Source organism: Brachyhypopomus gauderio, chromosome 6, assembly GCF_052324685.1.
Source record: "Brachyhypopomus gauderio isolate BG-103 chromosome 6, BGAUD_0.2, whole genome shotgun sequence".
Taxonomy (NCBI): Eukaryota; Metazoa; Chordata; class Actinopteri; order Gymnotiformes; family Hypopomidae; genus Brachyhypopomus; species Brachyhypopomus gauderio.
In genome coordinates this window covers 17821235-17847774 of record NC_135216.1, presented here as the reverse complement: position 1 = coordinate 17847774, position 26540 = coordinate 17821235, and the positions used below count along the sequence as shown (strand labels likewise).

At 44.6% G+C, this 26540-nt stretch overlaps 1 protein-coding gene across 1 annotated transcript; it reads right to left on the bottom strand.

Moving 5' to 3' along the window:
* Window positions 1-3562: 3562 nt before the first annotated feature.
* hs3st2 (heparan sulfate (glucosamine) 3-O-sulfotransferase 2) lies at window positions 3563-25752 on the bottom strand. Its single transcript, XM_077009263.1, has 2 exons — window positions 24561-25752; window positions 3563-4376 (listed from the first exon to the last, which is right to left on the bottom strand). Exons 1-2 carry the CDS (start codon window positions 25115-25117, stop codon window positions 3758-3760), a joined length of 1176 nt encoding a protein of 391 aa, XP_076865378.1. The 5' UTR covers window positions 25118-25752; the 3' UTR covers window positions 3563-3757.
* Between the last annotated feature and the right edge of the window lie 788 nt (window positions 25753-26540).

Sequence of the window (26540 nt, the reverse complement as noted above, 5' to 3'; positions counted from 1 at the left end):
GAGACAGACAGAGGAGGACACAGTCGTGTGTGTGTGTGTGTGTGTGTGTGTGTGTGTGTGTGTTTGTTAAGAGTAGCAGAACCAGTTTGTTCATGTCAAGATTTAAGCCTGGGTCAGTTTGTAAGAGGGACCGGTATATCTGCAGTCCACGTGGCACCTGTCACACGTGTCTGATTTTGCGTGAGATGAGGGGCAGTTGTGTGTCAGCCACGTCGGCCGTGTGCCTCAGCGCGGAGCGAGAGATGAGCGTCTTCCCTTTCATGTTAATGGGTGGGGTGAAAGATCATAAACAGGCCTTTTCACGTAAAGGCTGTTTTTTTTTTTCATGGAAATTGCCTTCCACGTAAAGCACACGCACTCAAACGCGGCTGACAGGCGGAGCGGCGTCTGTGCAGCCTGCACATGTTCGGGCGGCCATTACGGGGCCGGAGCATGACAGCACGTCGGGGGTCATGTCAGCCTTATTATGGCCTGTGACAAATGAGCTCCACTTAGCAAGCAGCGTATTGCGTTTGTCAGGTTGGGCGGGGGGGGCGCTGCGGTTTGACACGGGCCCTTTGTAACGAGGGCAGAAGGAGCAACAGCAGAAGCACACGCTGCTCCTGCCTCCAACGCAGCTGATGCACAATTTGTACACCGGCAGAAATAAAACCCCTGGACGACTCTAGATTCGTTTTCCAGGGTGATGGACTCGGCCAGGCGCTGCAGAGGTTCCTGCATTGGGAGTGCTGCACTGGGAGCGTTTGGAGTTGGGCCGGGTTCTGAGTGAGGCCTGTGGTGCCCATGGCATCCTGTCTGCGGCCTGGGGCGGCCACACCACACCAAGCTAGTGCACCAGGCTAATGCATCAGGCTAATGCACCAGGCTAATGCATCAGGCTAATGCACCAGGCTATTAACTGCAGAAACACCCGAGAGCATGGAAACCAAGCTTGATGCTCTGGTGAATATTATGGGATATGAGCAATTTGGCTTTTGGCAACCAAGAAACCTTTATATTTACTCAAGTAATCACCTGTATATTTACTTATATGTTAATTTTTCATTTTCAGTTTTAAAGATTAAAATATTAAATGCTAAACATGTACTATTAAATGCTTCCCTAGATTAAATGCTAAACATTTAACAAATTTGTCAACTGAGTTGACATTTATGTTCGTCACTTGTGCAGATCAGCATATTGTGCGATGCCTATCTACTGATATCTAACTCTCAGATTAATGATGAATTGTAAAATATGCCAGACTGAAGTTGCATGAGATTGTGTTCAGAAATCCAGCTCTGTGAAATAAGGAACTCAAATGACCTTCAAGATCAAATAGAATGAATAGAGTGAAATCTATTGAAATTTCTTCTTCAAATCCCCAATTCAATCTGACTAGACATTTTATAGAAAGTCGATGCTGTTTGTGACCAGAGGAAAGCAAAACGTTTCTACTATACTGAATTTAACTGATTTAATTGAATTTAAGTTAATCTTAAACAACATTGGGGTGAAACAAGTCAAGCATCTATAGGTCCTGTAATTAACCCAGAGATCTCGTCAGAACATCCTCTGTTACTCAGCAGTAAACACAACCCTAAATAAATTTAATTAAAAGACATTTTAATAATGCAAGTCTTTGTCTTACTGATAAGACTTTGGCAAACCAGTGGACAGCAAAACTAATATGTCACCCCTGAGTTGCATGGAACACCCTAAAAGGAGACGCCACTCCCTCACGTGCAGCTCATATCAGTGACATACGCTGAACTCCTTAAAAAGTCAATTAATACTTTCATTATTATATATGAATTCACCTACATTAAGCTATGAAGAGTCTTTTGGAGGAATTCAAGTTTACTGGAGTTCATTATACGATGACGATGTGTTCTACGTCATCACAGCTTTATTTAAGTTCTGGGGAAAAATCCGTTATACATGTATAGAATGACGCTGAGATGCTGTGCAGTTCCAGCACAGTGATATTTCTCACATCCTCCCATGTGCTTGTGAACAGACACAACTGTGAAAATGTCACGTCATACGTCGCCGTGTTTGACATTGCTTAATAAGTCTGAGATGCTGCAAGTAACGCTTGCAAAAACCTCAAAGTTCATGACATTTCTACCACAGCCTGTTTGTTTCTCGCCATTTCCTCTGAAGGTTAAATGGTTGTGCAGTAGTAATTACATTGTTGCTTTCCCCATGATCATATCAGATCAATGGAAGACCTTTAAAGCAGGACTCTGAGGTACAGACACTCCTCCCTGTTCACAACGCTGCTAATTAGGACCAGGTTCTAATTCAGTCACACTCTGAGGTATGTGCTGTACACCAACTATAGTTATACCAGCTCTGCTACACACCAACTCAGCTACACACCAACTCAGCTACACACCAGCTCAGCTACACACCAGTTCAGTTACACACCAGTTCAGCTACACACCAACTCAGCTACACGCCAGCTCAATTACACACCAACTCAGCTACACACCAGCTCAGTTACACACCAGCTCAGCTACACACCAGTTCAGCTACACACCAGCTCAGCTACACACCAGTTCAGTTACACAACAGTTCAGCTACACACCAGTTCAGTTACACACCAGCTCAGCTATACACCAGCTCAGCTACACAACAGTTCAGTTACACACCAGCTCAGCTACACAACAGTTCAGCTACACACCAGTTCAGTTACACACCAGCTCAGTTACACACCAGCTCAGCTACACACCAGCTCAGTTACACACCAGCTCAACTACACACCATCTGCTGACTTATTTTTGTCAGGTTTTAATAGCATAGTGATAGCTGGCAAACTGGTTTCAACATTGACCCCAACTAACACTGGGGTCCTGCCATTACTGTATAAATTGTACACTGAAATGTAAAAAAATAATCATTAGGTGAATAAGAATATCAATATAGTCTTTTTCAGATACAGTAAATGAGGTATTTTTGTGAGCATCTGGTTTCCTGACATTTCATTGTCAGGTGCGAGTGGGAAAAAAGGCTGTTAGTGTTTTGCCATGGAGACCATCTCTAATATTCCATGAGGTTTTTAATCTGGCCTGTGGATCACATCTGGTGTCAAACAGTGACATGTGCTGATGGCAAGCAGTTTTTGAGGTATCTGCAGCAATACAAGATCACGTGCACCCAGAATTACACACACCCTGAAACTATGATCCCACACGGATAAGTCAACGTGGTGCCCACGGTCGTGTGCTGAAGTGTTGCTGATGTTCAAGAGTCAGTGCTAAACATCTGGGGGATGTGTTTAATTTCTTTTCTTCTTTCACATTTAATGAAATGTGATGACACACCTCAGCAGTTGCTGTATGCCGTGGGAGTTAAATTCCAAATCCGCATGATTGACACATTTTTAGTGTTTTAAATGATAACAGGCGGACAGTGAACAGACACAGTGCAGTGCGTGACAAACACACCAAAAGACAGCTTCTCACTTATTCTCTTGATTTAATGAGCCAGTGTCAATTCTAACTGTATTAAAGGATTTCAAGTGAAAGGCTCTCAAGCTACAGTTTGATCACCTTTGGAATATGCCTGCATTTAATCTTTCTGTAAGCTTATAAGCTATTTTAATATCTTAAGAGCATTTGGTCTCAATTAGTTTAAGGTGTCCTTTGAGGTTTTCCGTTTTCATTCCCCCCACAACTGTCCACGCACTGGGAGAAGACAGTCTGACTGGTTCCCCAGGGTGATGTCCTCTCCATCTAGTTGTCTCCCCCACACACACGCATACACACCTGCATCAGTCCCATCTGAAGTCATGTCCTACCATTTCGTAAAACTTGATGTTGAAAGGCCTATAGAAGTCCTGCAGCTGTTCGATGACGTCCCGGTCGATCTGCACATGCGTCCTGCCCTTGGACTTGCCCAGACAGCGAGGCAGGCTGCTGCTCTCCGGCTTCTTCAGGCAGGGGAAGCCCTTGGTCTTGTTAAAGTAGAAGTGTTTGTCCGTGACGATGCGCTTGAGGCCCAGGAAGTCCTGCACGCGTCCCAGCTCACCGGCCGGATCCGTGATGAGGCGCTCGCCGCTCACGAAGTGGATCTGCGAGAGGCGGAAGTACTGGAGCCAGTTCTCCAGGTGCAGGATGTACATCCCGATGCGAATGGCGTTCCAGGACGTGTCCACCACGCCCAGGCTGCGGTTCTTGAAGACCAGCTCCTCGAAGGTGGGGATGTCGGGCTTCTTGGACAGCGTCTGTGTGTAGTCGGAGATGGCGCGAGTCACGGGGTTGCGCACCACCACGATGAGCTTGGTCTCCCGCGACATGCTAGCGATGCGGGGCGGAGCCTCCCGCGTCACAAAGTAGCTCGGGGTTTTCTCCATGGTGATCTGGCTGTCCAGCGTACGCGGCATCAGGCCCCTGGGGAAGGACAGGGAGAGACAGAAGACTGCGTGAAAGACACGGCTATACTCGGGACAAAGCCCAGAAGCACACGGCGCAGGAGAAGGGACACTTTAATTACATTATTTACCTCAGATGCATCTTTAGATTGTGCTTCGCGTTTTAAACAGAGCTGTGAAACACCACTTCTTAATGAGGAACTTAAAACAGATTGGATCTAGCACGTTGGATCTAACACTTTCATACAGCTGAGATAAACACAATGAAACACCTCATGTCAGTGGTTTCTCATAAACTATCATCATATTTAATTTACTTATCTTGTGTAATTTTCATTACAAAATATATAACAATACCTCCCGAACAAACAGTTATTCTGCCCAAAGTTTCCGATGTAGGGGCAACAGCAGTGATATTTTTTACTGAGTTTTACTGAGTAGAAAGAAAAAGTGGATGTGGAATGGCCAAGTGGGTGTGGGTCTCACCATGACAACTCACACACACACACACACACACACACACACACACACACACTCACACACACACACACACACACACACACACACACACACACACACACACACACACACACACACACACACACAAAGCTTTTAATACTTTCAGCCAATATTTCCCATCTCTTCTCTCCCGAGTGAGTTTGATGCTGACGGGTAGGAGGAAATGATCAAATCTGCGCCACATCCCGCCCTCCTGGTCATAAATCACCATCACCTGCGTTACGCAAGCGCAGCACTGGCTCTGTGAAATCTGGGACACGTGAATTAGGTCATTATTTTCACAAGTTTTCCTGGAGAAAAACCATCATATTCTCCAACTTCAGAGTTGTTCTGACTTGAACCAGTGAACTAAATAGGTAGAAATCCAGTCCGCCGTGGCCAGTTCCCTGCTGGACTTTTCTGCTCTTTAAGATCGTGGTAGTTTTGTGGCTGTGTAGCAGAGCTACAGTGCGCCCAGCGCTTCACATCACACATGCGCAGTCCCTGACAGGGCACTGGTGGTCCTTGTTTATTCAAACAGGACATGTTCTTGTACGCTGTCAGTGTGTCTTTCTGAACTAACAGAATAACACAGCATTCTCAGAGGAAACCGAGTGTCAGACCAGACAGAGAGCTTATTGACTAACGTCTCATAGAGGGAGAGAAGAGGGGATGAACGCGTCATTGAGATCTTGACGACTAGGACATTAAATTGATATACCTGAAGATGCCATTAGCATTAGCAACAGTGGAGGTTCTGATCTTAGCTGTGCATGACAAAATGAAACCTAACTTTTGATTACACGCCCCTCTGGCAAACAGAGATTCTCAAGATAGACACATTTGCATCGCAATTTCAGCAGGTGTTAAGACCACTTTTGCGCAGGGTAGGGACGCTCCACTCTAATCTTGCATGTCTATCTCTTCTTAACCTCTTCATGTCATTGATATGCCAGTCCACAGCCATCAGTCAGGTAACTTCTTCATATCGTATGACACACTGCAACCATGGAGGGTTCAGGGGAGTGTGCGCTTCCTCCCAGATGTGAGAAGTGGAGGGTCACGTCTTTACTAGCTGCTCCTCTCGCTGTGGCACAGAGGAAGCTGGACACACTCGGAGGGCAGAGCTAACCACCCTCATCAGCGCTCGCCAGCACACACACGTCGTTGGTTTGGGTCGCTGTGATTGAGAGGGGACAGAATAATGTCGCCCCACTCAGAGAGCAGCACCTCAATCCAGTCCTGGCTGCCAGAACCACACCTGCCGGTCCTGGCAGGTCCTACCACACCTGTCCTGACCAATGGACAAGATTCAGGCCCCCACAACCACCGCAGTGGGTTCTGCTAACAAATCCACGTGTGGTTACAAGCAGGACGTAACCTAAGCGGTGGAGCTGTTTTTTTTCCCCCCATAATCCAGAAATCAGTTGAAGCCATCATGACCTCACAGTTTTCACCATTCCTGCTATTAAAGATGTCACTGCCCCTGTTTAACGTGGGTGTTGGAGATTTGCAGCGGGTTTCCCGCTCTTTCCTTTTTATAGTTGCTGTTTTTGTAAGAGGCACTTACAAATGAATTATTTTATGTGACTGAATCAAAGTAGATTTTGCCCAAGCCGATTTTTTAATGCTATAGTCAGCTACAAGCAAACATCACAGAACTGGTGCCTTATTAGCAAAGCGGAATAGTACAGATTAATATTATATTGACTGTTTCATGGCAATGAAAGCCAGGGTGAAGGAATAACCTCACTTTTCCATCAGCCGTGAGTCATTCCCAGTTTTTAATGGGCTTTCCTGGGTTAGGAATGACTATAAGTTACCTTCATAGTCCCAGAAATATCGATGCATTTAGCTTGATTTATGAACAGTGTTCTGTTGGCCAGGGTGTCTCGGTTAGCCTTACCAGTTCAGGGCCAGAGGCAACCATTAATCTTGCACAGAAAGGAGGTGCTCCTCTCCTCTAAACAGCTTTATTGTGTGTTTAAATACATGCCACCAATCATAACTTTATGTTGATGGAGGGTACATTAAAGTAGCATAACCTCCCTTGTCTCTTTCTCTCCGCCTGCATCGTAAATGCACCCTTGAAGCACCGCTGAACTGAAGTCTTTGTGCTGCTATGTGAAGTGTATTGGTCATACTGTTTGTCAGCCTAATGAAAGAAATTCAACCTGGTTTTGGACTACACTGTACCATATGTGAGGATTTTTGAGGATACCTTGAATCCCTAGAAGACTAAAGCTAGTCATACACTTTACTCAGATAACCAACCCTCTGTATATCTGTGAAGGTAAATGTGGCACAATGACCTCACATATGTTGCATTTCAGCTTATGCTCGTATCTACAGAAACTAACATACGTATTGGAATAGGCGTGTATATATGAGCTCGCTGGGAACAGGACCAATGACCTTGGAGCATTATTTACTGCTGTTTTTGCTGAGTTAAAGAAGTGTCCTACCTATGAATGTTCAACAAGTTCACATTCACTGAGCTACACAGTGAAATCGTCAGCCACACACAGGCAAACATGAGTGTGAAAACGCCCAATCAGCATCCTTCAAAATAGTCTCACATTTTCTCTACAGCAGTCATGGATTTCTAACATTAAAAAGGGGAGGTGGGACGTTTTGCTCCAGTCAGCCAATCACCACACTGTGTCCCTCTAACTTGGCTCATCAGTCTTGAAGCAGCAAGTGGGATTAATTGCTGTCCTGTAGTGAACCAGACACAGATCCACCTGTTACTCCAATAGCTTAGGAAATCCAGTTCCTACTTCTGTCCTTTGCTGTCTCTGCGTTGGCCAATCAGAGTTCAGCAAAACTGCCTTATCATGGGCACCTGTTTTTTAATACACCAGATCCCAGTCACAGCCAATAAGCAAATCAGCAGTAGCTCACATAAGATCCCACTGTACAGCATGTAAGTTGTGTTTCCTGTTTTTACCTGTATCTCCTCTTAACCCTACCTTTCTTTTGCCCTGCCCCTTTAGATAAAATGTTCCTCACTCTTACAGCCTGCCGTCTCGCTCATTATCAGGCAATGAGTCACACTCAGTGATGTACAAGCATCTCAATGCACACATGCTCTGGCTAGCTGGTTAAAGAAAAAAAAAATCATATTTATTACCAGGTATCTTTTCTTAGGAAGACTGTGTTTGACTGGCGGTGTAATTCTGATGGGAACGTTGAACAGAGAATCGCACCAAAGGATTTGTATCTCTTTATAGGGTAATGTGGAAATACACAGCACATTAATACTAGTGATTCCTAATTTAAAAAACAAATGAGCTTATCATAACGTTACACAAGGCACAGTGCTCCAAACTGTTTATCTTTTGACTGTGGAAATAATGGCCTAATTCTGAAGTTGGTTGTAAGACAATTAATTCCTAATTGAATTTCTTTTCATGAACAAGTTATGCAGTAAACAATTACTGACTTTTGTGGAATGGCCAATGTGCTCAGATAATTCCACTTAGACAATTACTTCTGAAGTCCTTCTGAGATCACGTTTCTCTGGCTGTGTCTTCACAGCTTAAGTGAAAGGGAACTCCTGATGGACAGAGTCCGTGCTCTTGCTCTTAATAGAGATCGACATTCCAATTCATCTGAGGACTTGCTTGGTTCATTATTTCAGTGGCGTCTCCCACCTTAAGGTAATGAGGGATGACACTGGGCCACAGTCTGATATTACATCTGAAAGGTACAGCAGCATTAATTGTCAGCCATTTGCGTGTCCTTGTCTCCCTCCTGTTCTTTTCGGGTGTGGAGGTTGGTGTGGAGACACCGCAGAAGGTTCTTGTGGAATGGAGGAGACTTGCTGACAAGGTCGTGTTTATACTTCACACTGTGCGTTATGTTCACACTCGTTGAACACACACATGACCACTCTTCTGACATCCAGCTGCTTCTGGGGGATATGCACACATCCTTCCCATAAGTAAAAGTAGAAAGAAGTTCATGTAGTATTGTTTAATGTGAAAATCAAGCAGTTGAGTTAAAAGTAGATGAAGGCGTTCCTCTGCAATCTCCATTGGTCACTGATTCCAGACTGACACAGAGCTCTGAGACCGCCTCTGGGACCAAGCCACGCCCACCCCACCAGCTTCCCAGCGTTTTCAAACATGGTGGAACGCAAGGGTTCTGTTTCACAGCAGCATGTCAGTCTGGAATCAGTGACCAATGGAGATTGCAGACGAACGCCTTCATCTAAGACCCTCCCACACGTGAAATGTGTTCCAAAAGTCAGAAGCAAAAAACGAAGCAGAAGCAAAGAGAGATTTCAGAAGCAAAAAACCTTACTGGGAAAATCCAAAAAAACAAAAACAATGGAACCAAAAACTTGTCAAAATGCAAACGAAAATAAGTTTATAAGTATAAGAAAATAAGTATAACCAATTATATTTTAAAAATATACTTTTGATATATTTTTTTCTGTTTTGCATTCATAACATATACTTTCTGCTCTTGGATTTATTTTTGCTTCTGTGGAACTATTGAAACAAAAATCACTCCATACTGTCACGGTGAGGCGGCCCCCTACCGGTCGCCTCCGTCCACAGCGGCTGTGTTGTTGTTGTTTTGTGATGTCGTGTACGCCCCTCAGGTGGGCCGAGCCCGTGATCCGTTCCCACCTGATGGTCGTTTGTCTGTCTATATATGTCTTGTCGTCGTACCAGTTGACCGCTGGTCATTATATCCTTAATTTGGATCTATTGCACGGGTTTTAGGTTTGCACACTTTATATTAAACCATCCTTTTTCCCTGAGACTTGGCGTGATCGCTTCTTTTTTGTTGTTCACACCTGCCCGTCACACATACAAAATGAATTTACTAATAACTAATTACTAAGTAAATGAAATAATATAATAATATTAATTAATAGTTAATAACTAATGTATTAATATATATAAGGATAAATTACTCAGCTTTAACTGATGAGTCAGTCTACAAAACATAGTCTATAAATATGTCTATAAAACACAGTTTATAAATCAGTCTATAAAACATAGTCTGTAAACCGATCTACAAAACACAGTCTATAAATCAGTCTATAAAAAGCAGGGAATCATGGCACCTTTATAATGTTGCAGTAGTTGATTTGTCCTTCATATTATATTATATCATTATCTCCTATAATCATAATATATTATCTCCTTAACTCCTATATTCACAATATATTATCTCCTTAACTCCTATATTCATAATATATTATCTCCATTAGAATACGTTGACTCAGTACTCATTAGGGGATATATTACCCTTTGCCACTATAATTGTAGAAATCAGCTAATCTATACAGATGTGACAGCAGCATGCTTCTTTCCTAGGGACATACGGTTTGTTAATTCATTTAATTAAGCACTGATTCTTGATGAGTTTATAATTTGTTTGTGCCCGCAACTAAAGTAGTGAATAACATAGTGTTGTCTCTACAAGCACATCACAAATGGTAATCATAGAAATCATGAATAATAAAAAGAATGATGTTGAATTTGACCATTTACACTTTTCAAAGGTATGAAAAAAGTATGTATTTCTTATTATTACTTCTCAAGAATTTCTCAGCAAGGTTTAGGATCAAGGTATTGGACCAAAAACCACACGAATGCCAAAACTACAATAAATTAACTGAAAAGAACTGGCACTGACACTAATTTTTATAAATATATTAGCAAAGAAAAGACTTTGCTCCACTTTTATAGTAATTTTTTTTTATTATAATGTACATTTGATATCATGAATGAATAAACAAAGACTGTGTGGGTATTAACACCACACACCTTACAAATGCCTTGATTAGGTACACATTACACATTACAAATGCCTTGATTAGGTACACATTACACATTACAAATGCCTTGATTACCTGGAATTCACACGCTGTGCAACAGTTCATGATGAGTAATTTACACTAACACTGTTAACATTTGAATTAGCATCGTTAAATCACTCATTAGTTTCTTCGTATTAATCTGTTATGTAATATAGTTCTGTCTGTGTTAATACATACATACAGTAAGTAAGTCTCTCAAGTCATTGGGATTTACATCTGAGTCAAGTCCCGAGTCTCACAGGTGTGTCTGGGTTAGTGCTCATATAAAATGAGATGGAAAACAAGTTTTATTCAGAATAGATTTTTGTTTTTCTCTCTCACACCTGAATTTCATGAGTTTGAAGTCATGACTCATGTTATGAGTCAGTTAAGGTAAAGTGGACTCACAAGTCTTCCAAAATATGTCAGAAGTGCACTGGATCTTGAGTTAGCATCTCTGAGTACTGAAAAATAAATACACCAGTGGAGAAAGTCGACTGTGCTGCTGTCTGAGTCGTGGGGAAGGGGTGTGTGTGTGGGGGGGGGGGGGGGGGGGGGGGTGTTGTGTGGGGAGTGTGCATGGTCGTACCGTCCATGGGATGGGAAGAAGCTACCTCCACTAAACACTGGCGCCATTTCTTTAAGAGCTTTATCTCACACTAGACTGTAATGACCATCCAGTACATTTACCAACCAGACCACATTTGATCCAAGAAGCCTCATGCCTTAAATGATTTGTCATAGTTATGATTTAATAATTAATCTGCATTATAATCATGATTTAATAATTAATCCATGTTAACTGTAAAATGGGCATATAATTTATGCTGTGCTCCATGCTAAGGCACTGAGGCATTAGGACGTGATTGCTGGACCAGAGATTCACCATTGCCCTCAACTTCACTGCATTGTACACTCATCATACATCCTGATGTCTCCCCATAGTGGCATGTACTGCAGTCTGGCTAATAGAGATTAGCTTAATGTAAGTGAGCACAAGTGGTTATGTGGAGAGTTCACACTGCTCATGTTCAATATGTTCAAACAGACATATTGTTATGGGGGGGTGGAGGGGGGTTGGAGGGGTGTGGTGTTTGAGGGGTGGTGTTTGGGTGTGGGGAGTTAACGGTGAGTCCTCATAAACTCATAAACATAAATGAGCACATGATCCACGCACTCACCCATGACACACCTGGGTCACGTGTGCTGGGTCAGGTAGCATTTGTAATCAAGCAGGGCTTCCACATGCTGAGATATATAGTATGTTTAGCCTCTCCATTAGCCCTGGGATAAATGTTTCTACAAGCTCTTGTGGAGATTGTAACAAAAAACCACAATACATTCACACAGCACTTTGACAACTGAACCCTCACTCCATATGACGTAAAGGACCATGAAAGGGCATTTAATGAGAGTAGATATGTTACAAGAAAAAGCTTCTCAACCCTGCTGTAATTACCTTAATTGGCGTTTATGGCTTTACCAACAACACAGCAGGACCACAATGTGACTGTATATTTACTGAATAAATGTTTAAAATACAGCAATTGACAGAAAAGCAAGAAAATGTTTACATGTACTAGAATTCTCTGTATGCAGCATCATTCCAACCATCCTATAGCTTTATTTCAGTCCAGCCCATGAAGTTGGAGACATGTTGCCATAAATCTGTATACAAAAACTAATGAAGCTAATGTATGTGTACCATGGGGATGTCATAAACAAGCAGACATTCATTATGTCGGGTCTTTGATTGGGCTGCTTTAAAATACAGGATTACTAGTGCTTTAGCTGATTTCATTCTGTTTTGTAATATCCTTCGTGAAGCAACTTCTTGTGAGCTTTAGATAAAGCCATGCCCTGAAACACGGCCCTCCTCATGCAGCTAGGAGTTCACTGGCCCCTCAGTGATTGTAGACACTGGAGCAGCCAAAGCAGTCCCACACCACAGCAATCACAAACCACAGCAGTCCCATACCACAGCAATCGCAAACCACAGCAGTCCCACACCACAGCGGTCCCACACCACAGTCCTCCCACACCACAGTAGTCACACACCACAGTCCTCCCACACTACAGTAGTTCCAAACCACAGTCCTCCCACACCACAGCAGTCCCACACCACAGCGGTCCCACACCACAGTAGTCCCACACCACAGTCCTCCCACACCACAGCGGTCCCACACCACAGTAGTCCCACACCACAGTAGTCCCACACCACAGTCCTCCCACACCACAGCGGTCCCACACCACAGCGGTCCCACACCACAGCGGTCCCACACCACAGCAGTCCCACACCACAGCGGTCCCACACCACAGTCCTCCCACACCACAGTCCTCCCACACCACAGCGGTCCCACACCACAGCAGTCCCACACCACAGTAGTCACACACCACAGTCCTCCCACACTACAGTAGTTCCAAACCACAGTCCTCCCACACCACAGTCCTCCCACACCACAGTAGTTCCAAACCACAGTCCTCCCACACCACAGTCCTCCCACACCACAGCAGTCCCACACCACAGTAGTTCCAAACCACAGTCCTCCCACACCACAGCAGTCCCACACCACAGCGGTCCCACACCCCCGGGCCTCCCACCATCATGTTCCGTCAGCTGATTGTGGGAGTGTCTTCCATGTGATGTTCATTTACTAAAAACATTCAGCTTTGCTTCTTGGGTCTGCAGAACGCTGCTTCAGGAAGTGATATGGAATATCTAGGGGGGCTTTAGCAGACCAGGGATGTGCAGCAGTGGTGTGTGGAGAGCGGTAATTTGCTCCCACTGAACATCACCCTCGTTAATCGAATGGCCAACTCACAAACACAGAGAAGATCAAGGGCGGTGGGAACCTCCACACCCTCAGCTCTCACACTCAGAACCTTCATCCTGCACTCCTCACTCCTGCAACAAGGCTGTGCACTGCTCTACACCTACACCTAGCAGCGCTGAATCTCCTTCCTCAACCAATGTGCAGAGCGTTGATTGCCCATGTCATTAGAAATCCTTCTGCAATTCCTCCAGCTTTATTACAATGTGTTCTTCTGAGGTCACACAGAATCTCTTTTGATTGGACTACTGTGCAGAATTTACCACATACAGCTGAGTTCTGTTGTGAAGAGCAGCTGAGGAAAATGGTGCGTCTTCTAAAGGTCAGAGAAGCACCCGAATTGATTGGAATGTTTTGCTCCAATCATTGTCTGTTAAAGAAGTAATTTTCCTATATGTTCACATACTGCTTTCATCAGTGACCTTGTTTAAACCATATTTTCAGCAATGACAGTGTGAGTGTGAAATGTTGTGTGTGTGTGTGTATGTGTGTGTGTATTATAAGACATTATAAGTCTTTATTTATTTATATTTATGCATGTATTGATTTGTGTGATTTATATGGAGGACCAGATCATATTTTAGAAATCTGCACCAATTGACAAACTCACAAACTTTCACCTTTAAAAATTATACATCTGTACAATAATGGTACATATACATACATGTATTTGATGTGTATGTATTTACAGTGACACCGTAAATAAGATAACACCACCAACCCCCCTCTCCCCCACATCTGTTAACAGGTAAACCATGCAGATTGGGGGGGTCTTAACATGTTATTAGTTTAGCTTTATGTATTGAATGGTTGAATTGAACACGTTACTATGTTTTCTCTAATATGGAGTCTGTCTCCCATGGATCCAAGCACTCTGGTGCCTTTAACTGCTTCTGCTATGAGTACCTTGTAGCTGCCAGGTGAGGTCATCCATCACAACCCCAGTGTACAATAGAGATTTGACTTGCATGTTTTGATGTTTTATAGTTCATTCCTATATCAAAGTAATGTGAATGGCCCACTCAGGGTTTGCCTTGGTGCTGAAAGAACTATTGCCTGTGAATAATACATATTCTCACACTGTTTGGAGTTTCTCAGCACCCTAACCAGGGTTATATTCAGTGCCGCTGACTCTGATGGGAAGATTGCTTTGTGCATTTGATGCAAAGCAGTGAAATGTGCTGTTAAATCTTTTTGCGTTTTTTCTTCTCCAACTCCCTGTAAATTGGAGGTTGCATCAGTGCAAGACCAGATGCATCTACTGAAGAAAAAGCTTAGCAAAGTCTGAGGGAAAGGTCAGCTGTGGATGTGCAATCAATAGAAGCTGACCTGAAGCACTCCTTCCAGTGCCGTTTAAGCTGCTATGGGAGTAAAGTGTATTCCTGTAATCTTCACTTTGCGTTTGCTCAGGCATCTCTACCCCCCCCCCCCCCCCCCCCCCGCCCCCCGACTTGTACCCCCCTCCACCCCCAAAATGCTTTGTCCACCTTCTATATGAAGTCTCCCAAGCCGAGTTGGAAGGGTGTTTGCACTTTGCTTGTTAATACACTCCTCAGTGAAGTCATTTTAAGCAATGTACGTATGACTGCTGACCGGCGCTTGCTTGGATCCGTCTGGTGTCTGCACAGGAAGCTCCATGGAAATTTACTGTCTCAAGCCCAGAGGTGCTACGCTTAACCTTGGCATGTTTGTATAACGCACCTGCTACTTAGCTCAGCAATGCTGCATTAGCTTTAGTCCCTTAGAAGCGCTAACGATACGGCGATGACAGGTCCTACATAATGAATCAGGCCCTCACTGTCATTTCCAGGAGGTGGAGGTGTAGACAGTAATGTTTACGTCGCCAACGAGCTGACTACTCTTTACGCTGGACGCCATCAGTCATGGGTAGATGGCAGAGCTGCTGGGAGACTTTGACGGTGCCCTCTGCGCTGAGAGCATGCTCACTTTCCCTGAAACTGAACTCAAGAACACAACTGTCTCCTTGTGCAAAGGACCAAGTTTCACAGGGATTAAACCAACATCGGCCGTGTTTCTAATGTACTGTTTACATCAAATGCATTGATGGGCAACAGAATCCCCAATATTTAAATCCCCAATATTTGATCCCCAATATATAAATCCCCAATATTTGGACAGTGTGCTTCATTGTCTAATGAATAATACATGTATTGCATAAAACTGGAGATTTTGCTGTTAGTGCCAACCGCTCAGTCACATGACAGGTGTTACACAAATAAACTGCACTGGCCATGTATTTGCTTATATTTAATTAACAATTTATACATATGATGGTCAAGGAATGCACAGATTAATTTGTTTACAATGCTGTTTGAAATGGAACACTGAAATAATTATGAATTTGGTATTGAGTAGTACCTCAATAAGTATACAACTTAAGTATACGATCGTTAAGTATACAGTCATTAAATATACAACTGTGCTCAAGCCTGTCTGAAACATGAGCTGAAACCTGAAGTGGCAAATCATAGAGAAGCGATTTCTTCAGTACCTGGGGAAAAAGCACCGGTAAATAAGGTCTCAAATAATTCCTGAGCCAGTGGTCACACTAATTCCTAATTGCAACCCACACTCCCTGTGCCTGATAAGCAGAAATGACTTAATTCTGGCTCCTCTGGACTGCATTAGCTCATTAATATTTCATTCACTCACATTTTCTTCAGGGAGGATGACCATTAATCACCAGCCACTAAGCCACAGAGTAGGTCTAGTGAGAGCATCCGAGAGTCATTCAGGCAGCCGCTACAACACCAATCTGAAGTAAACTACAGTACTACTACCACTGCAAATGTCAACGGTATGAGAATATGAATTAGTTCTCTAAGCAGACCTGCTCCAAAGCTCTCGTTTTTAAAACGACAGATTTACATCAGTGACCTTGTGGACTGATTTAATAGACAGTGTTATTGCAAGCTGTTTTCATAAGTCCCTCCGCCCCCTCCAGCCAGCACAGTGTTTTATTGTATGGATTACATTTTAATTGAAACATATGAAAGCAAACAGTGAGGTCTGTTGGCATCATTGATCTTTGCAGATATACAGAAAGGCAATTAGATCGCTGCCTGCTCCAGAACAGACTGCGCATGGCTTTAACGGCCAGACAAACTGAGAGATCATTTTCTCTTGCACTTCACAGCAGCACATTTAGCTCTGAAGCTGCAGCCCAGGCTCAGGGAGGAGAAAGAGAGCACGCCGCCACTGCCAGATTTCATGGCTATTTACTCAGAGAGACTCCTCCTCAGCAGAGACTATAAAAAGATGAAGGGTCCCAGACTTGTCAATCCGCAAACTCATTTGTGTCTCTGCGTCTCTGGATATTTTTGGTCTCGGTTACTTGGCCCCTGAGAGGTGAGGCTCAGAGGTGATGTCTGTTCGAAAAATAGGGAGGAGAGAAAGAAGGGTGTGAGACTCCCAGGGCGGAGGACTCATAGGGTGGAGGACTCATAGGGTAGAGGACTCATAGGGCGGAGGACTCGTAGGGTGGAGGACTCATAGGGCGAAGGACTCGTAGGGCGGAGGACTCATAGGGCGGAGGACTCGTAGGGCGGAGGACTCGTAGGCCGAAGGACTCGTAGGGCGGAGGACTCATAGGGTGGAGGACTCATAGGGTGGAGGACTCATAGGGTAGAGGACTCATAGGGCGGAGGACTCGTAGGCCGAAGGACTCGTAGGGCGGAGGACTCAAAGGGCGGAGGACTCGTAGGGCGGAGGACTCGTAGGGCGGAAGACTCGTAGGGCGGAGGACTCGTAGGGCGGAGGACTCATAGGGCGGAGGACTCGTAGGGCGGAGGACGCGTAGGGTGGAGGACTCGTAGGGCGGAAGACTTGTAGGGCGGAGGACTCATAGGGCGGAGGACTCAAAGGGCGGAGGACTCGCACAGGACGGAGGACTCTGTTCAGCTCTTTCAACACAGACTTACATTATACAGTATACAGTTGTCTTTTTATACAGCACCTTGAAATGTCTTGAGCATGAAATGAGCAGCATAAATAAACCTGCCTGGCTTTGCCTGTGTAGGAAATAGAGCACATAGAGGAACTTAAATCATCAGCTCTGTTTACAATACAGTGTAGTGTCTGGACGCAGTGCACTGCAAAGTTATTAATGTGTGAGTAATGTCCTAATCCTGTACTGTCAAAACTAGCATTATTTCTTATAGAGGGGCTAATCATGTGATGAAGAACCTCTTTGGGACACGCTGAGGTTCATGACCACTGCCACAGGAAAATATTTATAGAATGTAGTTAATATATTAATATGAATATATCAATACAGTATTAAAATTTATTTTCCCCTAAAATTTCAATTAGACTTTATTTTAACATTTAATTTCATTTTATTTTAACAATGATAGGACAATGGAACTGAAAATATGGCTCATGTTGGGGGTAAATGGGGTGAAAAATCTTCATAATGTGCTGTTTTTGATCAACTCGTGGTAACTTTTCCTTTATTGTATTACATGCTATCAATTCCTGTTTGACGAAAGCTCAAAACCCGCTTGTGATTAGTGCCGGGTGCTTAGATGTCTGAAGGTACATTTTGGTCAAAAACATGGTTAAGATAATTAAGCTTTAATTTTGAATGAAGTCCAAACCAAAATAAATAGTGTCTTTAAATGTGTATCTCAGTGAAACAGCTGAAGGTGATAAAGCAGTTCTGTTAGCTTTAGGGACACATTTACATTCTTCTTTTGTCTTTAACAACCCTCCATAAACTGTGCAACACCATTAATGACTTCTTTGCTTCTATCATTTTATTTTCACAGAATTTAAATTATGGTTATTTTGATTGTGTATCAATGCTATTGTCTCCTAGAAGAGATCCTCTCATTTGAAGACGTGCATTCCCTTGCTTCATCAGATATGTGCAGGAGAAGAGAGCCTGAGAATTTGTTTTTATTTTCTGAGGAATGGCTCCAGTCAGCCAAAAATGACAACAATGACAAAGCTATTAGGACAGCCTCCTGCATCTGGGCCCAGAGGCCTGCTCACTTCCCAGGGTGCATTTCAGTTAATTGTGTCAGTGTTTCAGATTAATTAAATGTGGGTGGCTGCCCATGTTGCAATTTTTTTCATAAGGTGGCGAGCTATATAAATAGCACGCTCATTCTTGACGTGTCGGTTTTGCTGAACTTCTCACTCTGCTTATGTCTTCGGGGGGGGGGGGGGGGGGGGGGGGGGAGGAGTCTTCCTCTTCCTTCCACTCTTGCTTTAAAAAGCTGATTGCAGAACTGCAGGAAATAATGGGAACATTAGTGTGGAGTAATGAGATGCAGTCTGGCTTCGCTCCTCGTGAGGCAGAAATGTAAATGGTTGGCCGGCTGCCTTAAAGCACGAAAATCTGAGTGTTAATGGCTGCACTCTATCTGCTGCCTGGGCTGCAGGGACCCTGGGCTCCTTAACACAGCTCCTTAACACAGCATGGTGCTGACAGGTGCACTGTATGTGTAGATAGCACGATAACGATCTGCATACCACATGTAGGATGTCTCACAGCTACAGTATTAAAAGCACATTCACGTTTATCACCGTGAACACTAGCGGTCCTCATGGTGACTTTGCTGTTAGCGCTGCAGTAACCTCTTTGTGACACTGCCGTCAGTGTCGGTGAACACAAGCGCATGCCACATGTTCTTAAGTGTCCTACCTTTAGGGAAACTCACATCAATAATCCACTCCAAACCATAATAGACTGGAAAACGTGAGACTGGGAGTGGATCCTGTTTACGTTCAGCTTCCGCCCGTGCCACTCAACCCTAATGAGTAATTTAAGCTAAAACCCACCATATTGAAATATCCCAGCACTCTGTCTCCTTCCTGGGGGACACGGAGGAGAGTTGGGCTGATAATTAATGTTACAGTAAGTTCTCCAGCACTCAAGGTTCTACGGGGATGAAGAATTCCCATTAGTGATGGCGGCAGGCAGACTCGTGTGCTCATGAAGGAATGGCTAGCTTTCTCTGCTAAATGAGCTTTGTGCAAGTTTCTGTCCTCGTCGAGCCCTCTGACTGCACCGGTTCCCCCCTGCCTACTCCCCCAAGCCAATTAATAGAGAACCAGGAAGAAATTTGGTGCAGCGACAAATGTTAAAAGCCTTCTCTCACAGTTTGAGCCCTTTTCCGGAAATGTACTTGAAGGCGCTTGTGGCTACAGTCAAAAAATCAATAGAGCCGATGTGCCCTTTTAGGTCTGGATGGTGTGTAGCGTATTTGTGTGATTTTATGATCCAGTGGAACATGGAGCTGGCGGAATCGTGAGTGTTGAGGGAGTCTGCTGGTGAGTGTTGAGGGAATCTGCTGGTGAACATTGAGGGAGTCTGCTTGACTCGTGAGCACTGGGGGAGTCTGTTGGTGAGTGTTGGGGAGCCTGCAGGTGGGTGTTGGGGGAGTCTACAGATGGGTGTTGGGGGAGTCTGCAGGTGAGTGTTGGGGGAGTCTGTTGGTGAGTGTTGGGGAGCCTGCAGGTGGGGTGGGTGTTGGGGGAGTCTGTTGGTGAGTGTTGGGGAGCCTGCAGGTGGGTGTTGGGGGAGTCTGTTGGTGAGTGTTGGGGAGCCTGCAGGTGGGTGTTGGGGGAGTCTGCAGGTGGGTGTTGGGGGAGTCTGTTTGTGAGTGGGAGTCTGTTGGTGAGTGGGAAACTGTTGGTGAGTGTTGGGGAGTCTGTTGGTGAGTAGGAGTCTGTTGGTGTGTTGGGGAGTCTGTTGGTGAGTGGGAGTCTGTTGGTGAGTGTTGGGGAGTCTGTTGGTGAGTAGGAGTCTGTTGGTGAGTGTTGGGGAGTCTGTTGGTGAGTGGGAGTCTGCAGGTGAGTGTTGGGGGAGTCTGCAGGTGAGTGTTGGGGGAGTCTGTTGGTGAGTGTAGGGGAGCCTGCAGGTGGGTGTTGGGGAGTCTGCAGGTGAGTGTTGTGGGAGTCTGTTGGTGAGTGTTGGGGGAGTCTGCAGGTGAGTTTTGGGGGAGTCTGCAGGTGAATGTTGGAGTCTGCAGGTGGGTGTTGGGGAGTCTGTTGGTGAGTGCTGGGGGAGTCTGCAGGTGAGTTATTTTTAATAATAAAACCTCTAAATCTGTGCAGGTTAAATATGGTGTCCCACAAGGGACAGTCCTAGGACCACTTCTATTCACACTGTACATGTTACCCTTAGGCGAGATTATGCATAAGCATGACATCAGTTTCCATTCCTACGCAGACGACACTCAGCTATATTTATCGGCAAAACCCGATGAATTTAGGCGCAAACAGTAAGATTGAGAAATGTGTAGAAGAGATAAAACATTGGATGGCGTGTAACTTTCCAGCACTAAATCCCGATAAAACAGAATTAATAATAGTTGGGTCTAGGGCTGCGAGAGACAAGATACATAATGTAGCATTGAATCTACATTCTTTTACTATAACCCCCAGCGCAGAGGTAAAGAACTTGGGCGTCACAATAGACCCAGATCTCTCGTTCGATACACATATTAATAATATAACTAGGGTAGCGTTCTTTCACTTGCGCAACATTGCCAAAATTAGAAACATATTAAATATTAGTGATGCAGAAAAACTAATCCATGCATTCATATCCTCTCGTTTAGATTATTGCAACAGTCTCCTAGCTGGATGCTCTGGTAAATCGATAAACAAACTCCAGCTGGTTTAGGACGCAGCAGCACCAGTTTTAACAAAAACTAAAAAGTTTGATCACATTAGTCCCGTACTATCGTCATTACACTGGCTGCCAATTAGATTCCGTATTGACTATAAAATACTTTTATTAACATATAAAACGCTGCATGGCTTAGCTCCAGACTATCTTAGTGAACCCAGCGCGTTCACTTCGCTCGCAGGACGCAGGGTTATTAACTGTTCGTAGGATCAAAAAGATCACAGCAGGTGGAAGAGCCTTTTCTTTTAAAGCTACACAATTGTGGAATAATCTTCCTGCCTCTATTCGGGACTCAGACACAGTCTCAATGTTTAAAACTCGATTAAAGACTCATCTGTTTAGTTTGGCCTTTGATTAATCTGTTACATAGTTACTACATCTCGTATCTTTTCTCCGAGGTTCACCTGGAGAGTAACATTGCAGTCGGAGCCTACAATACCAGCATCGCTGCTCCGACATGGAATGAAAGCCTGGCGTTCATCAACAGACATTTACAGTGACAATATCAAAACCCAGAACTTTCATTTTTACCTTTACTTAGTCTGATTGTGTGATTTGTGTGTGACTTGTGTATTTGTCTGTATTTTGTGTAATTTGTGTGTTAACGGGCCGCCCAATGGAGGATGGGTTCCCTTTTGAGTCTTGGTTCTCCCGAGGTTTCTTCCTAATCCCCACCATCATAGGGAGTTTTTCCTCGCCACTGTCGCCTTTGGCTTGCTCATTAGGGTTCTGGACCCATAGTATTGTTAACCTTTTAAATCCTGTAAAGCGCTTTGTGACAACATGTGTTGTGAAAAGCGCTATACAAATAAACTTTGATTTGATTTGATTTGATTTTGGGGGAGTCTGCAGGTGGGTGTTGGGGAGTCTGTTGGTGAGTGGGAAACTGTTGGTGAGTGTTGGGGAGTCTGCATGTGAGTGCTGGTGGATTTGCTGCACATAATACTTTTTCCACGGTGGGAGGCTTCACTAATGGCTAGACAGATGTGCACCATACAAATGAACAAACAGGTGCCTTTTTCTGTTCTGGAAAGGCACTAATGCACTGTGTAGAATTTGTCTTGTTCTCCCCTGAGCTGCTTTGGTTGGAGTGGGAGAAAAACATCTCGTCTGCTCACAGAATTCAACAATTAACCAGACCAGCCACACCACCCAAGGCCTCAGCCCTGTTTGTGAGGATCTCATTATTTCACACATTGTTACAGTATAGCTCCAGGTTTAGGCTCATGAATAGCGGTGTGGACATTGCTCACCCAATTTAATGGATGGACCCTGTTATTAGTAAGTCTGAACTAAAATGAATAACGAGAGTCTAAAACGCATTGTTATGGGAACTTTCCAAGGAACTTCTGAGTTAATCAGCCAATCATCTCTTTTCATTACCTGTGGGCTTTAAAGCAAAATTGCTTTCAGGGAGGATTAGCGGAACTATTTCAGCGTCTTGCCCTCTGTGGCATTTTAATTAACCAGTGCACAAATAGTATTGATGGGTTGGTGTGCGTGTGTGCGTGTTTGTGAAACAGGAGTTTGTAAGTGGTAAGTGTGTGTCAAAAAAGCAAAGATTCTCTAAAGCACTTTGTAACTTAAGATGTGCACACAAAACTGAAGCAAAATGCCAGCATTCAGGCTCTTGTGGTGTTGGCAGTCTACATTGTACGCAGTCTGAACCCCACAGCTGATGTGCACCTCACTGTCTATTTCCTGCTTTGCAGATCTGAGCTCAGATGTGGTGGTCATTGAAAGATGTGTCCCACTGCCTCGCTCTATTAGACCTGACGTGATGGTTTCCGTGACGGGATGTGGTGGTCATTGAAACAGGCAAGATGTGTCCCACTGCCTCGCTCTATTAGACCTGACGTGATGGTTTCCGTGACGGCACCGTAGCCTGGCACACACTCATAAAGAAGTAAACGTGTGCTTCACTTACTTTGACTGCCATTTGTTTGTGTGTTTAATTGCATGGCACCGCAGGACGTGGCCGAGTTCCGTCAGGCCCTGTCCCTCCTCCACACCTCCTCCTCCACACCTCCTCCCTCCCCTGTGCTTCATCCTCCTCCCCAAACGCCTCCGTGTGTGATCGATCTGCCTGTCTCATCTTAAGCATCACAGTCCAGGGGTCAGCAGATCGACCCCATATATGAACTGGGACGCTACGAAGTGTGTTCGTGTTGGAGGCCGTCAGCACTTGTGTCCACCGTCTAACGACCAGCCTGCTCCTTTCGCCCCAGGGCGTCCTGCAGACTTGCACAGGTTCTCGCTGTCGGCGTCTGAGTGATCGTCAGCCCTCTCTGGTGCTGCGTCTCGGCAGGGAGGTGGCGTGGGCATAATGGCTGAGCCCTGAACTGATGGCGGCAGGCTAGTGAGAGGTCTACGCCGGTGTCCCACAGACTCCCACCCCTGCGCTACTTACATCTCAGCCCAATGGCTCCCAAAGGTGTCTCTGAATTGCAGCCCTTCATAAAGAAGGAAAAAGAACTTCCCGGTTCAGAGAGGAGGCCCTACTCAGCATGAGGCACACGTTCCTCCTTGGCAATGGTTTAATGAAACTTTACTTTCAGCCAAAAAATAAAACATCGGGGTATAGTTGTGGTGAGGAGTGTGTGCAGTGTGGGGAGTGTGTGGGTGCAGTGTGGGGAGTGTGTGCAGTGTGGGAAGTGTGTGCGGTGTGGGGAGTGAGTGGGTGCAGTGTGTGGGGAGTGTGTGCAGTGTGGGGAATGTGTGCGGTGTGGGGAGTGTGTGCGGTGAGGGGAATGTGTGCGGTGTGGGGAGTGTGTGCAGTGAGGGGAATGTGTGCGGTGTGGGGAGTGTGTGCAGTGAGGGGAATGTGTGCGGTGTGGGGAGTGAGTAGGTGCAGTGTGTGGGGAGTGTGTGCAGTGTGGGGAATGTGTGCGGTGTGGGGAGTGTGTGCAGTGTGGGGAATTTTTCCTTCCTAACGCTGCAATCAGTTTGTGTCACATCAAAGGTGCGCTACGTTTGAAATATGATTTTGACGGCAATTTTTTAATATATCTAGAAATTTATATTTTTATTTGTACACGTACGGTAAATGTATATGTAAGCAATCGTGTTTTCCTTTAGAATCATCAGTATTACATCTGTGCAAAAGGCATTTTCTTTAAAATACTGGAAAAGTCAATAATGTAATTGCTTAAACACTGACAGAACGATACAAAAATACCAAATGCTTCTACCAAGTGAAGTGGTGAAACTGAACTTGCCAGTATTGGATGGGTCAACAAAACACTTAAGACGATAATTCGGTAGTTTGACATCTTATGAAGTTTAGGTGGAGGTTCCGCTCGCCAGTGTCATTGTGATATGTAGACAACAGTTGTGCACTGGGACGGGTTGTCATGTAAATACGTTACAAGTCTTCAAGAAAACTCTTACCTGTACCAGTCCAAGCCTTTGTCGTAATTTCTGTCAAAGAAGTGCGGCTCCGTTCCGACTGCACGCACATCTGGGTGAATGCGAATGAACTCCAACACCGCCCTAGTACCTCCTTTCTTAACGCCGACGATCAGCGCGTTTGGTAATTTTTTGTTTCCATATTTTTGCGCATTTGAGTTGTTGCCTAGTTTAAAATGCGCTGTGTCCATGCTCCGCGCGTGCACAGTCTGGATGGCTAAATGTTCGCTTTGGTTACGAGAAAAACTTGTTCCCTGACGCGAAAGACCCACGTCTGCTGCCTCGTCCAAGCGAACTTTCGTGTCCTCAGAGAGGGAGCAGAACGGCGATTTCTGTAGCAGCTTTTTGCTCCCTGCGTTCTTCGTGCGGATGCAGCGGTGCTCCTCAAAGCGCTGGTTGGGCATGATTGTACCAGAACAGAAAAGTACGCTGTAGCATAGATATGTGAATGACAACGAAAGTGTGAATATAAAAATAAATCTCCTGCTTAACTTATTTGAAGATGACACGATTCGGCTGGAAAGCACCCTATATGCCATGTCTCCATGGGGTAAAAGGCGGCATGTTTTTCGCTTTGAGTTTCTCTTTGATTTGTGCGTTTCCGCGGTGTAGGTGCTGCGCCAAGCTCCCCATCAAGACCGCCAGGAGACTCCGATCACACCACCATTAACGCCAAGCTGGAACCTCATCAGCCCAGCTAGAATAAACATTTCCAAACACAAACGTTTGCTGAAATAGTCCAGGTTTTGTACAGTTTTCTAATTTCAAGTTCCGTCGCGACAAATATGTACATTTCAGCGGCTTTTTTACTTTATATTTTACATTTCTCCACCGCGCGTGGAGGAAGAATATAATTGTGCATCCTTTCTCATGGTTCCGTACTTTTGAATCTGCTCTGATTCTGACCTACTACAGCATGTAATATGCCAGATACAGCAGCGGTTTGGCAAGATACATCATTCCACTAAACATAATCCACTCTGGAAATCTAATATCCCGGGCTGAAAGGCGCCGTTCCTCACAAGTTTCCAACGCATTGCCGCAAAGCGTCATTTCAAAGCGATCGCGCTTTCTGTCCAGGTTTGTCTCTTCCAAAGTTCTCAAGAAAGGCTTTGCAGTACCCATGCTAAATATTTAAGGACGACGCCTGACGTCACGTCATATTCTCATATTCCTCCTGCGTTTGTCTTTTTAAAGGTGTACTCCGCTCGTGAGATTGTTTAAAATTCCCACCTTTACATTAAATTATACTTGCTTTAAAATGTGTACATGAATAAGTGAGACAATGCGACATTTTCAAATCTTTATGAACCTGTAGTTTACATGGATGACAAAATAATATAGCACACTGTGTGGACTTTCTCTCTCTCTCTCTCTCTCTCTCTCTCTCTCTCTCTCTCTCTCTCTCTCTCTCTCTCTCTCTCTCTCTCTCCCCAGACTAAGAAAAGGTTAGGGAAGGACATGTGAGGTGAGAGATATTGAACAGGGACGAGGCACTGTATGTGTTTAACGACCTCCCAACACAATTATCAAAACAAACAAGCTTGAAAGCCCTTTAATCCTCATTACCTAATCTGCTCCTAGGAGCTTTAATTTCAATGCATTTGATTGGAGGACTTTTATTTAAAGGACTTTTAATGTTGATAGGTCTTCTTTCCCATGTGGAAATAAACAGAAGCTCATGTTTGCACAGGTGAAGTTCCTATGACTCAAAGCTTGTACAGAACATGAGTGTGTGGAGGTCTTATTGTGGGGCTTCCAGGTTTGAGATGCTACAACCAGACACTACATGCAGACGCTACAACCAGACACCACATGCAGACGCTACAACCAGACACTACATGCAGACGCTACAACCAGACACTACATGCAGACGCTACAACCAGACACTACATGCAGACGCTACAACCAGAAACTACATGCAGACGCTACAACCAGACACTACATGCAGATGCTACAACC

Excerpts from the sequence above, each read along its gene's own strand:
- hs3st2 (XM_077009263.1), bottom strand. The coding sequence starts at position 25,117 with ATGGCATATAGGGTGCTTTCCAGCCGAATCGTGTCATCTTCAAATAAG. Across the intron at positions 4,377-24,560 it reads AAAGGCTTGGACTGGTACAG|GGGCCTGATGCCGCGTACGC; the intron begins GTAAGAGTTTTC and ends GTCCTTCCCCAG.